This window comes from Tetrao urogallus (assembly GCF_951394365.1).
Source record: "Tetrao urogallus genome assembly, chromosome: 1".
In the NCBI taxonomy this organism is placed as follows: domain Eukaryota; kingdom Metazoa; phylum Chordata; class Aves; order Galliformes; family Phasianidae; genus Tetrao; species Tetrao urogallus.
Window position 1 is genome coordinate 7,128,919 of NC_136813.1, and position 18,397 is coordinate 7,147,315.

Genomic DNA, 18,397 nt, shown 5'->3' on the forward strand with positions numbered 1-18,397 from the left:
TTCTTCACTTTCTTGAAAAAAAAAACAAAACGTGTGGCTCCTCAGTATCATTGTGGCACCTGGCCTAAACCCAAATTTGGCTCTGATTAAATATTCCCAAATCAAAACTGGCTCAAAATTATGCAAACATGATTTCTTTTAGAATACCAGACTGATTTTTTTTAAAGCTCTGCTCTGGTCTCCTTTTTCATTTTTGCCTCTGACGTTTTCCAAGTTGATTGTCATGGATGACTTCACTGAAAGTTCGACAGTTTAATGAAGCATCCACACAAAGAAATTAAATAAGCAAATCAGACCTTGGGATGTGTACCTCTCCAGGCACCTACTGCTTGCTAAAACTGTATGTGTGAACAACCAGCGTAATTACAAACAAAATGCTGGCTCTGAGCCCAAAGAATTCACATTTTTCCTTAGTAATTCTCTCCTTCCGAATTTATGTGGTGAGGACCGTTTCTGGGACTTTATTTATTGTATTGTTCCTTCTTTGTCACAACTACAAAGCCATGTAGAATGGTCACTGCCTCCTTCATTGGCTGCATTCCCATAGAATATGGGTTTAAAGAGAAAAAAAGCAGGGATCCAGATTGCTCAATCAACATGGTCAGTCATGGTAGTATCCATTTCAACTCCACTGACTTCTTCCTTCCTCTTCTGCGGCTGTTCTTCCTTTCTCATTGCTCTCTCTGGGGACTTCCGTGCAGGACATCCCCGGATTAGGTGACGACGGTTATGGAACAAAGACTCTGAGTAAGTTCCCAGGAATGGTCACTGTAAATCTTTTTTTGTTTTGTTTTGTTTTGGCTTCTGTTCCTTCTCTGAGGACCCTCCACTCCTAGCATGCACAAGATAGAGTTTTATTTGTTACCCAGCTGTGAATGCATTAAAAATGTTTCAATTGTTTTGTTCTGCATGACAATATTAAATAACATACAGTGTATCAAGCAGACACTTTCACTTCTTTTGTAATAACACCTTTTGTTTCTGACAGTATGTTATTGTTCTCATCATGGCAGTTCCGTAGAGTAGCATACCCAGAACTTGTTTTGCTGCTAGAGTGTACTTCTCAGCAACAATCCCTCCCTCTCCATCAAAAGGGAAACTTAAACATTTCAACTTGATCACATCCTGAGGAAATAGAAATTTTTTTCTGCTGTTGCTTCTGCATTTTCAGTTTTCTGCATGGGAGTGTTTGTTACTTTGCTGAATTTTGGATTAGCGTTTGTTATTAATGGAAGAAGCCATTTCCAGGCTAGAGAAGACACGCCTTCTCCCAAACTGAATTTGGACCCATTTCACCATTACCAACCTATTCCCTGTCATGAAACCTTAATCAGTTTGTTTTTCTGATGCAGTAATCCTGTCTCACAACTTGGCATTGCAGAATGTGTCATGTGTCAGATAATCATTTGGGAACAATTTTGCTTCCTTGAAAGTCAGACCAGAAAAATTGTACAGAATAAATTACTCTATAGAAATGGCTATGTTATATGCTGTATCCAGACCTAAATAATTTAAGCAAAATGGCACTTGCATGTGTTTGGCTGCTTCTTCCTTCAGTTCTTCTTCTTTAGTGCCAAGTAATTGAAGTAAAATGTATGTGGATGTTGACACTGCATCACCTATTGTTTTGTATATGCTTTTTAATTACAGGAATGTGCAATTTCACAGATTTCTGATTTTTTTAAGGGTCATTTTAATGGTTTTATTTTAATCTATACAGTATCTTGCCATTTAAAGATGAAAGCTTCATCTCTTGTATGGAGAACAGTTCTTAGAAGACCCATTTTCAATACCGCTGCCACCTGAATCTTAACCATTTTGTTACATGAAGTAAAGTACTATTGCTGTTCACTAGGAATAAATGCAAATCCTCCACTGCTTTAAAAAAAAATATGCAAATACATCTGATTTGATAAACCCTCCTGCATATCTGTGTCCTTAAAAAGACAGATCTCTGTAACTTTCAATCATCCAGAAGGAGATAACTAAATCTGCAAACTGCTAGGAGAAAAGTGGCACTAGGGTATTGGTCAGGCTCTAGTTTCTCTATTAATATTACACCTAGCTTTTAATTACTGACACATCTCTAGACATTTCAGCCGTGTTCAAATTTCACTAATATTAAACTAAGTTATAGTTGTTACTTTAATAGTTACTATGGAGGATATTTGTTATGGATTAACAAAACCTTCAAGGCCTCGAATAACATCATGGTTGGAGGCAGCAGTTGTTAACTTTCTGTGAAATGTCCAAGACTCCACACAGTTTTGTTGAAAGCATGGGTCTAATATTTTGAAGCTTGTAAATAAGTCCAAGACCAAAGTTTGTCAACTGTTACTTTTATCGGATATCAGCCTCTCCCATTCCTGCTGCTCCACCAGCCTGTCTGCTGCTGCTTGATGAACCCCAGCCATTAGGTGTGCATGGGGGGGAACGCAGCACCTCACAGAGAAGAGGTGGCCTTGACACAGTTCCCATATTCATCCTCCTTGTGGCCTACTCTGAGTTCATCCCAGTGGATTCTTGACTTGTTGCACATGGTGGTTACCAGTCACTAACATCCTAATCTGCACAATGGATTAATGACAGTTAGATACATTTTGGCTTCTGATGACTCTCAGGAAGTGAGTTACTTGTGCTCATTGTCCGTTCAACAATCCATATCTCATTCCAATTAACCCAGGGTTGCTTCTCACTATATAACCATTGTAACATTTATTTTTAAATGCTCTGGTCCAGGTGAAAAATTTCAAGTATGTGTCAAATGAACTTTACCTGGAAAGTTATCAGCATTTCTACCAGAGAGCTATTAAAACAGCCTTTAAATGTGGTTCTACAGACCTCTTAGAGACCACTAAGCATGATCTGACTGATGTCACTCAGCCTTCCTGATTGGAAACAATCACTTTGCATGATGTACACCACACCTTTCTGACACCAAACTTGTCAAACCAGAAGTCTACCCCTTGATAATTCTTCCATCCCTGATCGCATATCCAGACTAGTCTGAAAAAGATTTTTGTACTCTAGCTCAAATCCTGAAGCTAGAACTTGTCTGGAAAAACATTTCTTCTATTTTTTTTTTTTTTTTTTTTTTTTTGACATTGACATTGGCTTTGTCTCTTTTTTTTTTTTTTTTTTTTTAATCTTTTGCAATAGTTGATATCAAAGCCCTTTTCACATTAATTTGTTAACTCCACTGGATAGTAGAAAGTGATTAACGCTGAGGACAAAACTAAGTTTAGAAGAACACGAGCAGAAACTTATTCATGAAATTAGTCATTCACTGAGATGCCAGTGGACCATATGGTATTTTGAAATTAATTTATCTGAGATGTCATTAACTATCTTAGAAAGTCTTAGAAAGAAATGACATGGCTTTGCTATAATGTGTATCAATGGCTTTTCTATATTGTATATCACTAGATGTGTATAGTCTCTTTCGGAAATACCTCAAGAGAGAAAGCTTTCATTTTAACTGTGTAAATTATCTAAGACCTTCAGGTGATGTCACTGTATAGTTTTTATTTCCTCTTTGCACAACTACCTTTGCATGGCTGCGGCAGATCTTTTGAGTTTCTGCGGCTCTGTGGTGCTTGGTTATGTTCTTTAATTTGCTGTACTGTTCTTGCAGAACATGTTTCTTCTAATGCCAGCGATAGTGAAAGTAGCTACAGTAAGTTACTGCTTTCATTAGAGTCTTTTTACTTTGCATTGCTTGCTGTGTTCGTTCCTGTTATTTTGGTTCTCTTCTTGCTATTCTTTTGTTAATGTTGAAAAAAATGGTTGGAGCAAATGGCTTGGAATTCAAATTTACAACCACCTCTTGAGTACATAGCTATAAAAGAAAACTGGCAACCTTTATGAGAAAAGGGAGGGTGATTTGCTATTTGGAGTGTATTCTGGGCTATAAAATCAAACTTGGCTTTGGGTAGTCTTTGAAAATTAGAATTATTTTATTTAGTGAAAGGAAGTCTATTTCAGAAGGAAGAGGGACAATTTCTTGATGACCTTTTAAAAGTAAAATTCCTCCATAATTGTTGTCAGAAATGCAAAAGATCTTCTTTACAATGTCACAATTTTTATTTGCATTTTTGCATACCTTCATGAACAACAAATAAATGGCCCAAAAAGTCTAGTGAGTCTTTAATTTTGTCAGTACAGCTTTCTTAATACATAATGAAGTCTTCAAAAAACATCGAGAGACAAATAGACCTTCACCCTTTAGACACTACCAATAAATGATGTGGATTTCCTCTAAGCAATGGTCCCAATCCTGTAATCTAATCTGGTTGGAATTACAGAACTACTGTCAAATAGTTTAGAGATAGATTGTAAATTGTGGAAAATTATCTGGAAGTGTTGAAAAGAAAAAAAAAAGTTATCAAAATAGATGAAAGGAAATGTAGTAAAAGATAGTAAAAGAGAGGTTGATCACTGAGTTACCAAGTTGTTTAATTTTCTCAAGCCATTTGCTTAGCAAATCAAGTTTTCCACCAGTCGCTCAGCACTTGCGCTAAGTACCCGCATACATCCAGGTAATCACTGGTATCATACCTCATACTTTCTAGTCTTCGTAGAGTGCATAGCAGTTGAGCTCTGTTAATAAACATTGGTTTGTTTCAGTAGAACAGCTAACCTTATTCAATTCAGAAATGGTAAATTAGTTTGTATTCTCTTGTACTGCAAATATTTATTTGGAAAGCAATTGCCAGAGTCACAAGAAAACAGTTGGCACTTTTGAACTGCTGAGAACCAATTCTGAGCCATGTTATTTATTCTGTGTCCTTTACTGAGAGGAAAGAAGGATTTTATGTCTGACATATAACATGCTCTTTCACCAGATTGACTTTACAATCAAGACTGAATCAATTGATAAATTTTCAAAAGTTCTTATGAGTCAAATCTCTTCCAGATGTGTTTATTTCAGAGTGAGTATGTAAATGCCCAAGTAACCAAGGCTGGTGGCTTAACATGTCCCATGCCTGATATCCCAAACAGGAGAATTAAAATGGGAACCAAACTACAGGTCAACATCTTGGACAAGTCCACATAAGATAGTTCCTAAAATGCATCATAAGGCTGACCAGATAACCAGTTGGCTGTGCAATAGCTTGAAATAAGGCATTTGTTTTGAGGATCAGGGAAAAAGAAAATTTTGGGGGGTTAGTTAGTTGGGACACATTCGGAACAAAAAGAAGTGCTGAGGTTACTAACTGCACACAACAGGCATCTCATTTAAGTGTGGTTTCCATCTGGGAAAGCTCACCCCAGCACTAACCAGCATCATATTGGCTGGAGCTCACCGCATATTGCTGGGGTGTCCAAAAAACTGCTGCCCAGCAGAGGAAATGCAGGGAGGGCTTCCTTTCCTGCTCAGGGCAAAGCTATGACATTCAGAAGCAAAGGAAGCCAGTCTTGCATTATGCCAAGTGAAAGTGACTTTAAAATTCAGGAGCTGGTGCCCAAAGGGCCTGATTTCATTTGCTAATGATTCATTGGTGGGTGCAGATATGACGCTTGAGTCCACGACCTTGGGCAGCCAGCAATTTTAGACACCAGCTTTTGGAAATAACTGTTTCAGACAATTACAATGACATGTCAGCTCTGGCCTGACCCTGTGTTTGATTACTATATGGCCATGGAATATGGGCATGTCTTCTGTTGGGACTCCCAGCGCTCCTGAATCGGAATAGTTACACCCTGAATCTCTAGGCTACTCTAGGTCAGCAAGCACATTCCCATCACACAGCTCACTGCAGCAAATCCCCTCTAGAAAAGTTGTGACTTGAGATAAGAATCAGAAAACAGAGAGCAAGTGAGGGGTGGCTAGAGAGTAGTTGGCCAACTGTGAGGGTATGGAGGTAAGAATGATGGGGTCTGCCATGAAGCAGTTGACTTATTTCACTGCAGATCTGACTTTGTGGAACAGCTGAGAATGGACACTGCACAGTAGAAGTCTATCCTTATCTCCCCAAATGGCAACAGTAGTTATCAGAACTAATCGGTGAACATTCACATCCTAAAGACATAGTCCTCCTTGCCTTATAATTAATTTTTAATGAAAGAAAAATAATAGGTACTCAGGATAAAGCTGACTCCTGATGGAATGAGACAGTATGCAGAGCACCCTTTGTTTCTTCTGTTTCCCAAGGAAATGAGTAGGAGGAAAAAAGGGTTGCTTGTCCCATGGATTTCTGAATTGTAACAAATCAGCAGTTCACACCTTGGCCAATATAAAGAAAAGTGTGTGAGTAAGAAATGTTCTCCTGCAGACGTTCATATTTGCTCCTGTAAAAACAGTCCAGTTGTAGTTCAGATTGAAGTGTTCTGCATTGTTTCTCATGGGTTTCTGGCTATTGCTTCAACATGTTTCTCTAACTATTGCTTCTTAGCGTCTAGTGAAAAGTAGCTAATGTTAAAACCTGTATTACTTTATCATTCCTTGAACCATTCCAATTCAGGGGTACAGCTGCACAAAGAGACATTGAAGGATTCTGAGAGCTGACCAGGTTGTGCCCTGTACAGAGATTAACAGAAGGTTTACAAACTGACTGGGCTTTTTCTGGGAGCTATTCTGATGAATTCTTATTTATTTAGACAAATATATTGCTTAATGCCTGAGTATTTGGCTGAAAAATTCCATTGCTTATGTGTTGGGCTTGGGGGCTAAAAATTAAAGTCAGTATTACAGTCAGTGTTTCAAAATAATAATAAAATTGAAATTTCTCATATGTGGTCTTGGGAGAAAATTCTTAGACCGCTCCTTAGCAACAAGGCTGTTGCAGATAGTAAACGTGATTTCTACTATCAACTCTGGTTTGTAATGAGAAAAAGAGCTAAAGCCAGCGGTGAGATTTCCTTGACCAATATGTATCCCAAAAAACAGCCATCACCCACTCAGTTTTTACAATAGATTCAATTTGAAGTTAATGGAGACACAGAATGACATCTGGAAAACAATTCGTCTCTAAGAAGATAGCTAAACCAGACTAGCAGAGCATTCTGCTAAACACGCCCCTGCCATGTAGGCTGCATGGCGCTCACCATTGTCCTCATCTTGCAGGGATGTGAGGTGGCAGCCTCTCCAAATCCCAGTTGATAATTTTCTTTATCCCAGCAGATAACCTAGTAACTTTTGGGAGAACCACAAGCATATTTGACAGCAGAATCTGGTAATTTATAAAAGATTTTGAAGTGCTTTTGAGCCTGGAACAATTTCTAGCCTGAGCTACAAGGGGCTGAGATGCCACACAGATGCTGCTACGTCACGCAAGCTGTGCAAATATAAGGACTATAACAATATTAGTTGATTTTCACCTTCTCTTAGCAGAAAAATCAGGGATGCAGCGTGGTATATAAAATCCTGATCTAGCAGAAAGTTTTCCTTCTTAAGTATACATTAGGCCAACTTTGACTTATTCCTCAACCAGCTAATTAAACAATGATTAGAAGTTTGTTCTGAGCTCTGTAACTTGAAGAGTTCTAATTTTCTATTTCAAACCAAGCCTGAAAGAATGTATTTTTTACCATAGACTCATCAGTTTTTATTTTCCAAGACATGATTTTCATAATGACATGACTTTTAAGTCTCTCCACTGCATATGGGAGGTAATGTGTGGAAATGCACTCAAGCACAGGTCAGTAGAGGTTTTTACAGCCGTCATCAAAATTACACAAACATTAACCCATCTACTTAGCCTAATTGCATAATTGATTGTGATTGCACCAATTATTTAGAGAGGCACTACATGACTATAAGTTAAAAGAAAAGGTATCAGGAACCAAAATTTTTACTTTCTGTATTTGGTCAACATTTCATTCTGTAATGAGATTTGAAGTTTCGGAACAAGATTTAAAAGAGTCCTGATTGTTATGTTAGGCCACTGATTAATTAAAATGCTTACATTTGCTCTTACTCTCCCTGTAGGTTTGTATATTAGTACTTAAATTGGCACAAGCACTAAAGTCTCTACATATGGCTGCACGAGATTTATTGATCTTAATCATGTCATACTGATCAACCACTTTCCAGTAGGATCTTCAGTCTCAGACTTTTGCTGACCTTTTTTCCTTCACAGCCATTACTAGGATGCCAACATCCATGGATTTATAAGGTACCTGATAAGGGTGGCCCTTTGGTTACATGGTGGCTACACCATGGCATCACAGTGGCTCTCCTGCCCCATTACTCACATGCTGGATGCAGCAACATCAGCACTGTGGAAGCTGTGGATGCTCTGGCAAGACAGTAGGAAGCTTTTTATGGGTTAAATGAAACATATGTAAATTGACACACATGTACACTGGTATCTCCTCAGATCCATCTAGCTAAATAAGAAAAATAAAGACAGCCCTTTAAATCTATTTTAGGGTTACCCTAAAAAGAAAAAAATGAGTGGTCCTCATGAAATTCTTCTGACCTCCCAGGACCTCTCTGCTCAGCTTTTAGAGACAGTAAGTTGTAAAAAATTCCAGGTTGTTCTCTTGTTGAGCATGAGAACTCACCAACATGCAAACCAAGAGCACAAGGAACAGGAGCCATAGCAATACTGACAAAGTGAGAGACATCCAGGAATTTAACTATTAAACTATGTTTAAGAAGGCTTTCTTTCTATGTCTTCTCTTTCCTTATCTTCTGTCTTCTCTTGTCTTTTTGACTAATGGAATTTTACTGAAGAACAAAGGATCATGCCAAAATCATACAGACAGATTTTTTTCTTTTCTCTTTTTTTTTTTTTTTTTGTCTGTTATATTTCACAACAATTTTCCAGATCAATATAGCAGACCTGTGCTAATTAAGCTGTTAATGATAGTGTTAAACGATCAAATGATAGATAAACCTCTGCCCTGCAGAACATCATGCTGTGTCACACCTCAAAACCATCATGAGGTTATGGCAATCTGATTATTGCTTGATTCTAGAGCTGTTCATTATACTTAATACTTTGTGCAGTACCAGTTGAGAAGAAATCACTGAAGACCATCATCTGGTACTGTTAACATGCATATCAGCCCCTGAAAACTTGTGGTAGTGATTGAAATTATTTTCTTCACATGGAAACTTGAACTTCCTGAACTCTTTTTCCAGAAAAGACAAGTAGTGGAAACAGCGATTTCCACCCATGCTCACACCACATGTGACTCTGATGTTCAGTGTGGAACAGCCTTCACTCAGGAAGATGACTATATTTAAGTCCCTATGCATCAGTCGGCCTTTAAGCTTCTCCTTGCTTGCTTCAACCCTTTGCAGTGGCTTCAGGGCTATTTGACTTCTGTTAAATGACAAGTTCATTTGTGTCTGTAGCCCAAATCATACTGATAGATACTCATCCCAAAATCTGAAATAGATCAGATGACTCAAGTCTTAGAATAAGCACTTGCCTATTTGTAGGCACCCATTGAGTCTAAAGAGCATCTAAGGACTAGCTCAGATGTAAGCACTCATAATATGGTTTTCTGCAATGACCTAAATGAATCCCCCTCTGCAGAAAGCTACGTGCCTTTGAAACATGTAGTCTCAAGTTTAAGACTATTTGTGCAAACAAAATCCCCTCCACATGCTTAGTACACGATGGCTTCAACAGCCATCCCAAGGCTGACATTCTAAGGTTGTTTAAAGCTTAGCATTGGCTCCTGAGGGCTGGAAGGCAGGCAGTGTAGAAGCATCCTTGTCAAGCTGGGGAGTGACATCTCCAAAGAACTTCATCTCCAAAGAACTGGGACATCCTGATTACTACATCACATAAAATTTCTCAAAATAACTTGAGGGAAAATAAAAAATCTGATGCAAGAATGTAAGAATTCGAGATTTTTAACCTTGCAACAAATCAAAGTTAAGCAAGTGATTACAGTATCAGACACTCACAAAATAGAACAGAATCAATTATTCACATTCCTCATACATTACATTGCCTTGTCCTTAAAAACTAATCTCTTCCTTTTATTAAAAAGCAAGCTTTCTCTTCAATTGCTTCAGCAACATTGCTAGCTTGAAATTAGTCCTGTCTTTTCTGCCTCTCTCCTTACACAGTAGCACTTTTTTAATTTGCTTTTTCTTTCATCATGGCTAATTAAATTCTTTTTACTTGGAAGGTTTTCCTACACATTTCTCACAGCTGTCTAGGTAATATAGCAGGAACAGTTCTCTCTGAACATATTAGATTCATGGAGTGGGAGTCAGTTTAAGACTAAACACCAAAATCACAGAGTTATAGAATCATAGAGTAACTTGGGTTGGAAAAGACCTTAAAGACCATCCAGTTCCAACCCCTGCCTTGGGCAGTGGTTGCCATCCACTGGATCAGGCTGCCCACAGCCCATCCAACCTGGCCTTTGTACCTTCTTGTGATCTAGACATTGCATTCTAATGAAGACTAATTAATAGAGTAGAACTTCAAGAATGGCCTGAAAATCAGTCAGAAAGCCTCAGTGTGAGTTGTACAACCTCTAAATCCTACCTATATCATCAATCAGGCATCATGCAACTCTTGATGTGTTTATGAACTATTTGGTTTGACAGAAGCCTGTCAGAAAAATGTTGTAAAGACTCACATATACAAGCAAATGTTATAAAGGTAATTCTACCTTTTTTTGTAAAACTCAGATACGATGATGACAATCTTTATTCCATAATACCTAAATTAGATGCAAAATCCCAAGTGTGGATCTTCTCAAAGGTAAACCCTGATCTGAGTAAAAATAAAATCAGGATATTAAAATTTGATAAGCCAAAGTCATATTTTGAACATGCCAGAGCCCTTATGAAGTGCCAAGTATGTGACAATGACCCAGAGAGATCTGCAGGAATTATTCATGCAGTAGATTGAAGAATCCTTCCAGCTCTCCTTTTATGCTCTTATGGAGGGCAGAGATGTATTAGAGCTGCACACCTGCACCCAAGTCCTGGACCACTTGAGTCTTCCGTCAAAGTTCTCTGCATTGGTTCCCTATATGTCACAATGAGGAAACATCACAGTCCTAGCAGCAGTGGAGAGAATAAGGCATAAAATACAATTATTCTGTAGTACTTGTGTTCAGATAAAGCATGAGGATCAGAAAAAATGCTCAGAGCTAGATACCAGGTTGTAAATAAACTAGACTAGGGAGCTTATGCACAAGATGATCAGCCAAAATGTGCTTGAATTCTGAAGGTAAAAACAGTTCAGTTTATGTAGCTCTCACGGAATCACAGAATCACAGAATGGCCAGGGTTGGAAGGGACCTCAAGGATCATGAATCTCCAACCCCTGCCACATGCAGGACCACCAACGTCCACATTTAATATTAGACCAGGCTGCCCAGGACGCCTCTAGGGATGGAGCATCCACAACCTCTCCGGGCAGCCTGTTCCAGCCCCTCACCACTCCCTCTGTAAAGAAAAGCTAGTAGATTTGCCCTGCAGCAGCTTGTTAGGGCCGTAGCAATTGGTGAACAAAATAATTATATCTGAAATTTCTGCCCTTATAAACAGCCTTGTCATTAAATGAGGCCTTGTTGCCTCCACTATTCTGGACCATTGAAGAAACCCAGGTTCAGAGAACAGAACTGAAATATGTGGCACAGGTCAAAGGGGAGGGAAAAAAGTGATCTCTGCAGATTGAAGTTTTTAAGGGTTTTGGAATGGTTCAGGTGAGCATATTACAGAGAAGTGCAGAACTCGAACTGCCTGTGTGAAGCATTTTATCAAGCTTTGGTACATGAAGTGTCACGTGTCAGCTTCAAACTGTTCTCTTTCTTCTCTCATCAGGAGGCCAAGAGGACTGCATTCTTTCTTATGAACCTGTCACAAGACAGGAAAGTAAGTTCCGACTGCTTTTCTGACACTGTTTCTTACATCTTTTATTTTATTTCTGGGGGCCAGTAGAGCAGTAAGCCTTGTTGTCCCTGTGGTTCCTTCTTGGCCACTGTTGCATACATAAGAAATGACATAAGGTTATCCCTAGCTTTCATGTGCTTCCTGATGTTTCCTGGACTCTCTGCAGTGTGTTCCCGTGGCCTTTCATAATGCCACTTGTCTACACCTGTGTACATCATCAGTGCTCTGCTCTGCCAAATAAGTAACATTAGTTCCATTTTCCTTAGCCACATCAATAGAAAAATGATCCATCAATAAAAAGTAACCTAAGATTTCATTAGAGTCATAGAATCGTTAAGGTTGGAAAAGACCACAAAGATCATCTAATCCAACCATCAACCCACCAACTTGATCTTAAAGACAGCAACTCGTTAGTGCAGCTTTGGGAATATTTACCATTATTTCCAGTAACCACCAAAATGTGCCTCTCTTTTTTATTTGTCAGTTAATTACACCAGGCCAGTAATTATTCTGGGCCCTATGAAAGATCGAATCAATGATGACTTGATATCTGAATTCCCTGATAAGTTTGGATCATGTGTACCACGTAAGTATAATTTTATTCCTCGTTTTGCAGCTGTCTGTTGCATCCCTTGGTGCCATTCGTTAAGTGAATTGTGATGAAAATAGCAGCCATGAACTTTATGTAGCTGAGTTTCTCAGAAGCCATTTTTCTACCAGAGAAAAAAGGTCAAAGGAACAAGCAACAAAAAATTGTGAGGTTCTGAGTGTTAGTTTTATGTGTCAGTGTTTGGAAGTGGGGGGCTGCAGGGATGGGCTCTATGAGCAGAGGCCAGAAGCTGCCCCTCTAAACAAGGGACCTTTTAACCACAAACTCAGTTTACTCACCAATGATTCTGTATTTTCTTAAAGACAATAAAATTTTGAAATATTGATAAAACATAAAATGTTTCAACTCAGCTGAAGAATATTGACTAAAAAATTATGGAGTAGCCTGTGACTTGTGTGGAATTTATCTTGGCTCCTCTGAAAGCAATGTTGGGCCCTGAATTAAGCAGAGTGTTTGTATCTTGGATCATTAGAGCTTGTTCAGTGTTTACTGCAGATCCTGATTGCAGTCTTTCTTCTTTTTAAACTATTGTCTCTACAAACATGGTAGCTTAATCTGCTAGGAGACAAGATCAGAAATAGCCTTATGATTAAGGTTAAATTAAATGAGATTGCCATTCATTTTTATCACTGCCGTAGGTCTGGATTTATAATCTGCAATGTGCTTTTTTTCATTTGAGATATAGTTATGACTATGATGAGATAAAGTGAAATTCTAGCAAATGCTTATTTTGTGTTAACATAAGATTGATTGGGAGTAAATATTAGAAGGTATTACTGTAAAATGGCAGCCTCATTGTCAAAACTCCATTAAAAAAAAGTTAACCAAAGCTCTCCCAGATGTGGAACACCTCCAGTGATAGCACTGCCCACTAGTAATGTTAATTGATACAGACTTCTTGATCCCCTATCTTTGTTTCGTGCAGATACCACACGACCAAAGCGTGACTATGAAGTGGATGGGAGAGATTATCATTTTGTCATTTCAAGAGAACAAATGGAAAAAGATATCCAAGAGCACAAATTTATAGAAGCCGGGCAGTACAATGATAATTTATATGGAACTAGCGTCCAGTCTGTGAGATTTGTGGCAGAGAGGGTAAGTTGATGCCAGTTTTACTGTCCATGCAACATGATCAGTTTTGTGGCAACACTGCATCTCAGTCACATTTATGCCAAAAATATAAAATATGTACAAAGTGACATCCAATTGCTTACAGGCTTTATAATGACACGACTTGTACAGTCTATGACTTTGAAAGTAAATGTTCTTGGCACTTCTAATACTTGGATGTAGAGGCATAGATTAAGAAATTTAACACAGCACCTCAAATATGCCCCAAAACAGCTTTCCCTCTACCCTCTATACAACAGATGAATAACCTTATCTCACTGTCACAGAGGTAAAAGAATGAAGCCCGGAGAGATTAAATGATTTGCCTCAAGTGACACCCAAAGTCTTTGACACAAACAAGAATTAAATTAAGCAGTAGAGAATATAGCTATGCTATTATTTTTAAGAACTGATTTTCCTCATCTCTGAAGAAAATCCATCACCACCCCCAGAGCTCATGCCAATAAAAAATAAATTAAAAAAACTACCAGTTGCTTTCATATCTTCAAGGGTTTATTTTATATTAGGACTAAATCAAAGGCAGGGGGGTGGAGTGTGTGCCCTGGAGTCCCCCTCCCCTGGTGTGTCAGTCATAGCTGTGTTCCAGGACACTGCCTCAAAGGATTGCTTCCCTCTTTTGGCTGATCTTCAGCAAACTGCAGAAATGAACACATCCTCATCTGCTTCCAACAGGGCAAGCACTGTATTCTCGATGTGTCAGGAAATGCGATCAAACGACTACAAGTTGCACAACTATATCCCATCGCTATCTTCATTAAGCCTAAATCATGGGAGCCTCTGATGTAAGTATAAACTCTTCCACGTGTTGTTTTGCTCAGAATGCATCCTCAACAGCTCTTTAGTCTGGCCTCTAAAATCAGTAATAACGAAAGGATGGGGGAACAGTGAAGACTTGCTCTCCATGCATGCCAGCCACTGTAAGACAGTCCCAATGAATGAGCCAAAGCTGCCTTTGAACCTTTCCCACTGGGACCTATGGGCTTAGGTGCAAGTCCATGAGGGTCTTCCCACCAGTGCTCAATGCACTTATTACAACCTGGACAGCAAATTCACCACGGATTCGTGTATCCCACCTTGTCCCATCCAGTCTTGGGGTGTCGTTTGGTCACTATGACATGAGCAAAGCAGAGCATAAACCTCTGTAGATACACTGTGTGTGCTTCTTCTTCAGCCCTTCAGTTGCTTGAAGGTCTGTAAGAGGATAGGCAAGGACCTGTAGGACTGGAGTGGGGCAAACAATCCTTAAAAGAAGGAAAAGAGAAGGCACCAATTTCAAGCTGTCACCAGGCAGCCTAATTTCAGTACTCAAAAAATATTGGGACCCAGGGGATAGTAAAAGTAGCTCAAGTAAAGAGCTGGAAGGATAAAATTTTATAAGAGGCAGCCAATGTATGTGCATCAAGAGCAAATCAAATCGACCTTATTTCTTTATGTCTGGAGATGGATATCAATAATTGTTTTATGTCTTGATTTTTATTCTGGCTTTTGACACATCTCCAAGGGACATCCTCAGCAGTAGATTAGACAGTCCAGAGGGAATCATTAGGAGTATGTGCACGACTGCATTCAGGCAGTCATTGAAAATGGCACTGGGAAGATAGCAGATATCCTGAAAGTGTATTTCCTGAGCTGTGGAACTAGTTGTTATTTTTATGAATTACTTGGGCAGTGAATTGGGCAGAACTCTTGTAAAATTTGTGACTGACTCAAGGCTGAGAGGTAGAAAGCACTTTGGAGAATAAGTTTAAAACTCAGTGTAAAATTAGTAAGATGAAATTCAGCACAGACAAAGGAGAGAAAATGAAATGCACAAGTACAAGCAGGGAATAATTAAGCAATAGCACTGCAGAAAAGCATCTGGCATTTGGGATGGATCACACAGGAATATGAATGGATGGATAATGCTGCTGCAAAATCAGAAACTGCTGCTGTGGGCTGCATTAACATTGGTGTTGTGTAAGGACACAATAGATCATTATTTTCTTTTACTTCATATGGATGAGGCATAAACTAAATGTTGTCTGTCTTCTGGGTACCACCCAGAAGTGGAAGTAGAAGTGAAGAGGAACACAAGGAGATAATCTTCACACTGATTAAAACTCAGGATAAAATACATGCTTTCCGTATACGTGTATGTTACTGAAAAAAATATCAATTTAATTTGGTGTTATGTGACTGAACGGGCATCCTTTCTGGCCCCCAAATTTGGTGATAAGGTTGCTGCATGTCCATTCTGATTATCTTGCTAAATAGAAGAGTCAGGGAAGTCTGAAATCCTACTATCTCTATTGATTGTTTTAAGAGAGATCTTCACCTACAGCTTTCCTGCCTATAAAATATTTCCATTTTTTGTTTAATGCTGAGTTTGCATCTAGAGTGATAAAAAGGCAGTAAACAAATGTGGTCTTTTCTCTGAAAATACATTAGACACAACCAAAAATGTTGCAATAACATAAACCCTTAGTTGATATGATGTAAGAACAGAAACTCCTTAACTGACTGACTGAACAGAGTTATGAAGATGAAAAATACAACAAGCATCCTGTTATTAAGCCAGTCCTACAAAGTTTGCAGAATTTTGTTCAGCAGTATGCATCGAAAGAAATTCTTCTTTGCTCTCCAAACCTAAACCTCCATTGTTGTTGATAGGAACAAAGAAAATTAAATCCATTATGTGACTGAATTCTTTGCTCAGCAAATACCCTGTGGAAGACACCCTGAATTAGAAATCCAAACTTTCACGAGGCAGCCAAAGTCCATTTATATTGGTACTACCTTGGGATCTTTTGCAGGAAAATGTTATATAAACAAATAGTAACTAATAAAACAAATCCTGAAAAAATCAGAAAAAAAAAAATGGATTCAGGCATTCTAAATTATTGTATCCTCTGCAGTTTGTTTTCTACAAGTAATGTTTTTATTGAGTTAATCTGTCTGATGTGTACTTTTCTTATCCAACGGTACCTAAAATTAGCTTCTATGAGAAACAAAAACTCTTTTAATACAACTGGCGTCATTTTCTTGTAAGAACTGTTTTGAGAATAACTGCATAGTTCTGAGCTCCTTGCTCACAAAAATCATTTATTAAGTAATGAAATTGAATCACTCAGGTTTAACTAAACTGAGACACACACTAATGCAAGTGGTAGCGGTGATTTGCACTGTGTGCCTAGTTCACAGACATAGGCCGTGCACTTGTTTTTGCTGCCCAGAAGGTGCAGAGCAGCCTTCCAGATTTTCATAGTGAGTCAAACTCTCATTTGTACCCTGGGGTAAGAAGTAGCACATGAGCAATTCCCACAGATAAGCAGTAAATCCTCACCATAGTTTTTCTCATGACAATTTGCTTCTGCAGCCCTCTCTTTTTGCTAAAGTCATTACTACAACGCAAAAAGTTTGGGAATCCTACCTGTATAAGATCTGCTTGTAAGGATAGATTTATCTGCCATAATTACTACACTTGATCATGGAAACAAGTTAAAAGTTAATGTAACAGCAAGATAAAGCTCTAAAAGACAAAAAAGATGGATTGCTGTTCAGGATTATCCTAAACAAAGCAGTTGTCAAAAATGAAAATCATCTTAAGAGAGCTTGTATCTGCACTTGGTTATTGATGGTTTTCTCTCTCCTTCCTTCCCTTCCTTCCTTTCCTTCCTTTCCTTTCCTTCCTTTCCTTCCTTTCCTTCCTTTCCTTCCTTTCCTTCCTTTCCTTCCTTTCCTTCCTTTCCTTCCTTTCCTTCCTTTCCTTCCTTTCCTTCCTTTCCTTCCTTTCCTTCCTTTCCTTCCTTCCTTCCTTCCTTCCTTCCTTCCTTCCTTCCTTCCTTCCTTCCTTCCTTCCTTCCTTCCTTCCTTCCTTCCTTCCTTCCTTCCTTCCTTCCTTCCTTCCTTCCTTCCTTCCTTCCTTCCTTCCTTCCTTCCTTCCTTCCTTCCTTCCTTCCTTCCTTCCTTCCTTCCTTCCTTCCTTCTTTCCCACCTTCCCTCCTCCTCTCCTCCCCTCCTTCCCTCCTTCCCTCCTTCCTTCCCCAGCTCTACATGATTCCATATCACAGATTGAATCCCAGAGGATTCAATCTTTCCAATTAGCCTCTCTCTTTAGAAGAGGGAAGATAGTGATTGGATCACAGGGATGAGAACTGAAAGCACTGGGCAAGTGCTTCACTTACAGAGGAGGAAATCCCTATTAAAGCTGCCGGGAGGGACATCTCTTTGCAAAAAAAATTTTTTATTCACCATCTGTGCAGATCCCTGGCTAGGAGAGAAAAAAATAAAATAAAACAGACCATTGTTTAACAACATTTTTAATTTATCATGAACAGTGGACATCAGGGGCCTCCTCCTTCTCCATCCTCTCCTGAAGGCACAAGATGGGCAGAGGCATGAATACAACTAGAACAGTTATATATCAAAGGCAATTTTATGTCCTACAAATATAATCCACATTTCTGCTTATTTCAAAGCATTTACTATTTTAGGTGCTTGTTTGTGTCTTTGTTTCTTCTTCTGATAGTCAAATCTTGAAGAAGACTTCTCAGAAGTTTACCAGATCTGGATGAAGGAGGATGTTGTTAGCACTAAAATAATAACTGAGGGAGATAAAATGCTAAATGTTAAATTTACATACAAATGTTCAATGTTATGTCCCACTCAAGCCACAGTTTCAATTCAGTCACTGAAAGAGGTGTTCAGTAGGCACAGCTGATGAGCCAAGTCAATTAAATAGCCAGCCTTCCAATAAATAGAATGCAATAGTAGTACTACAAAATTAACAACATAACACAGATTAAGCCTATTATTTATACAATACACAAATGACTGTCATAAATTTTCTTCAAAAT

At 38.7% G+C, this 18,397-nt stretch overlaps 1 protein-coding gene across 7 annotated transcripts in view; it reads left to right on the top strand.

Moving 5' to 3' along the window:
- The window catches only part of DLG2 (discs large MAGUK scaffold protein 2), a gene marked incomplete at both ends in the record, with an annotated part of 740,481 nt that overhangs the window by 719,235 nt on the left and 2,849 nt on the right, over nt 1–18,397 (top strand). For 4 of the 7 annotated variants that reach the window (XM_079537734.1, XM_079537731.1, XM_079537735.1 and 1 more), the window contains 5 exons: nt 702–747; nt 11,750–11,800; nt 12,303–12,404; nt 13,354–13,526; nt 14,235–14,344. In XM_079537734.1, the coding sequence (XP_079393860.1) occupies nt 702–747; nt 11,750–11,800; nt 12,303–12,404; nt 13,354–13,526; nt 14,235–14,344 (482 nt within the window). Of the gene's footprint in view, nt 1–701; nt 748–3,634; nt 3,677–11,749; nt 11,801–12,302; nt 12,405–13,353; nt 13,527–14,234; nt 14,345–18,397 lie in introns of all 7 variants that reach the window. The other 3 variants (XM_079537733.1, XM_079537732.1, XM_079537736.1) reach the window with 3 other exon arrangements.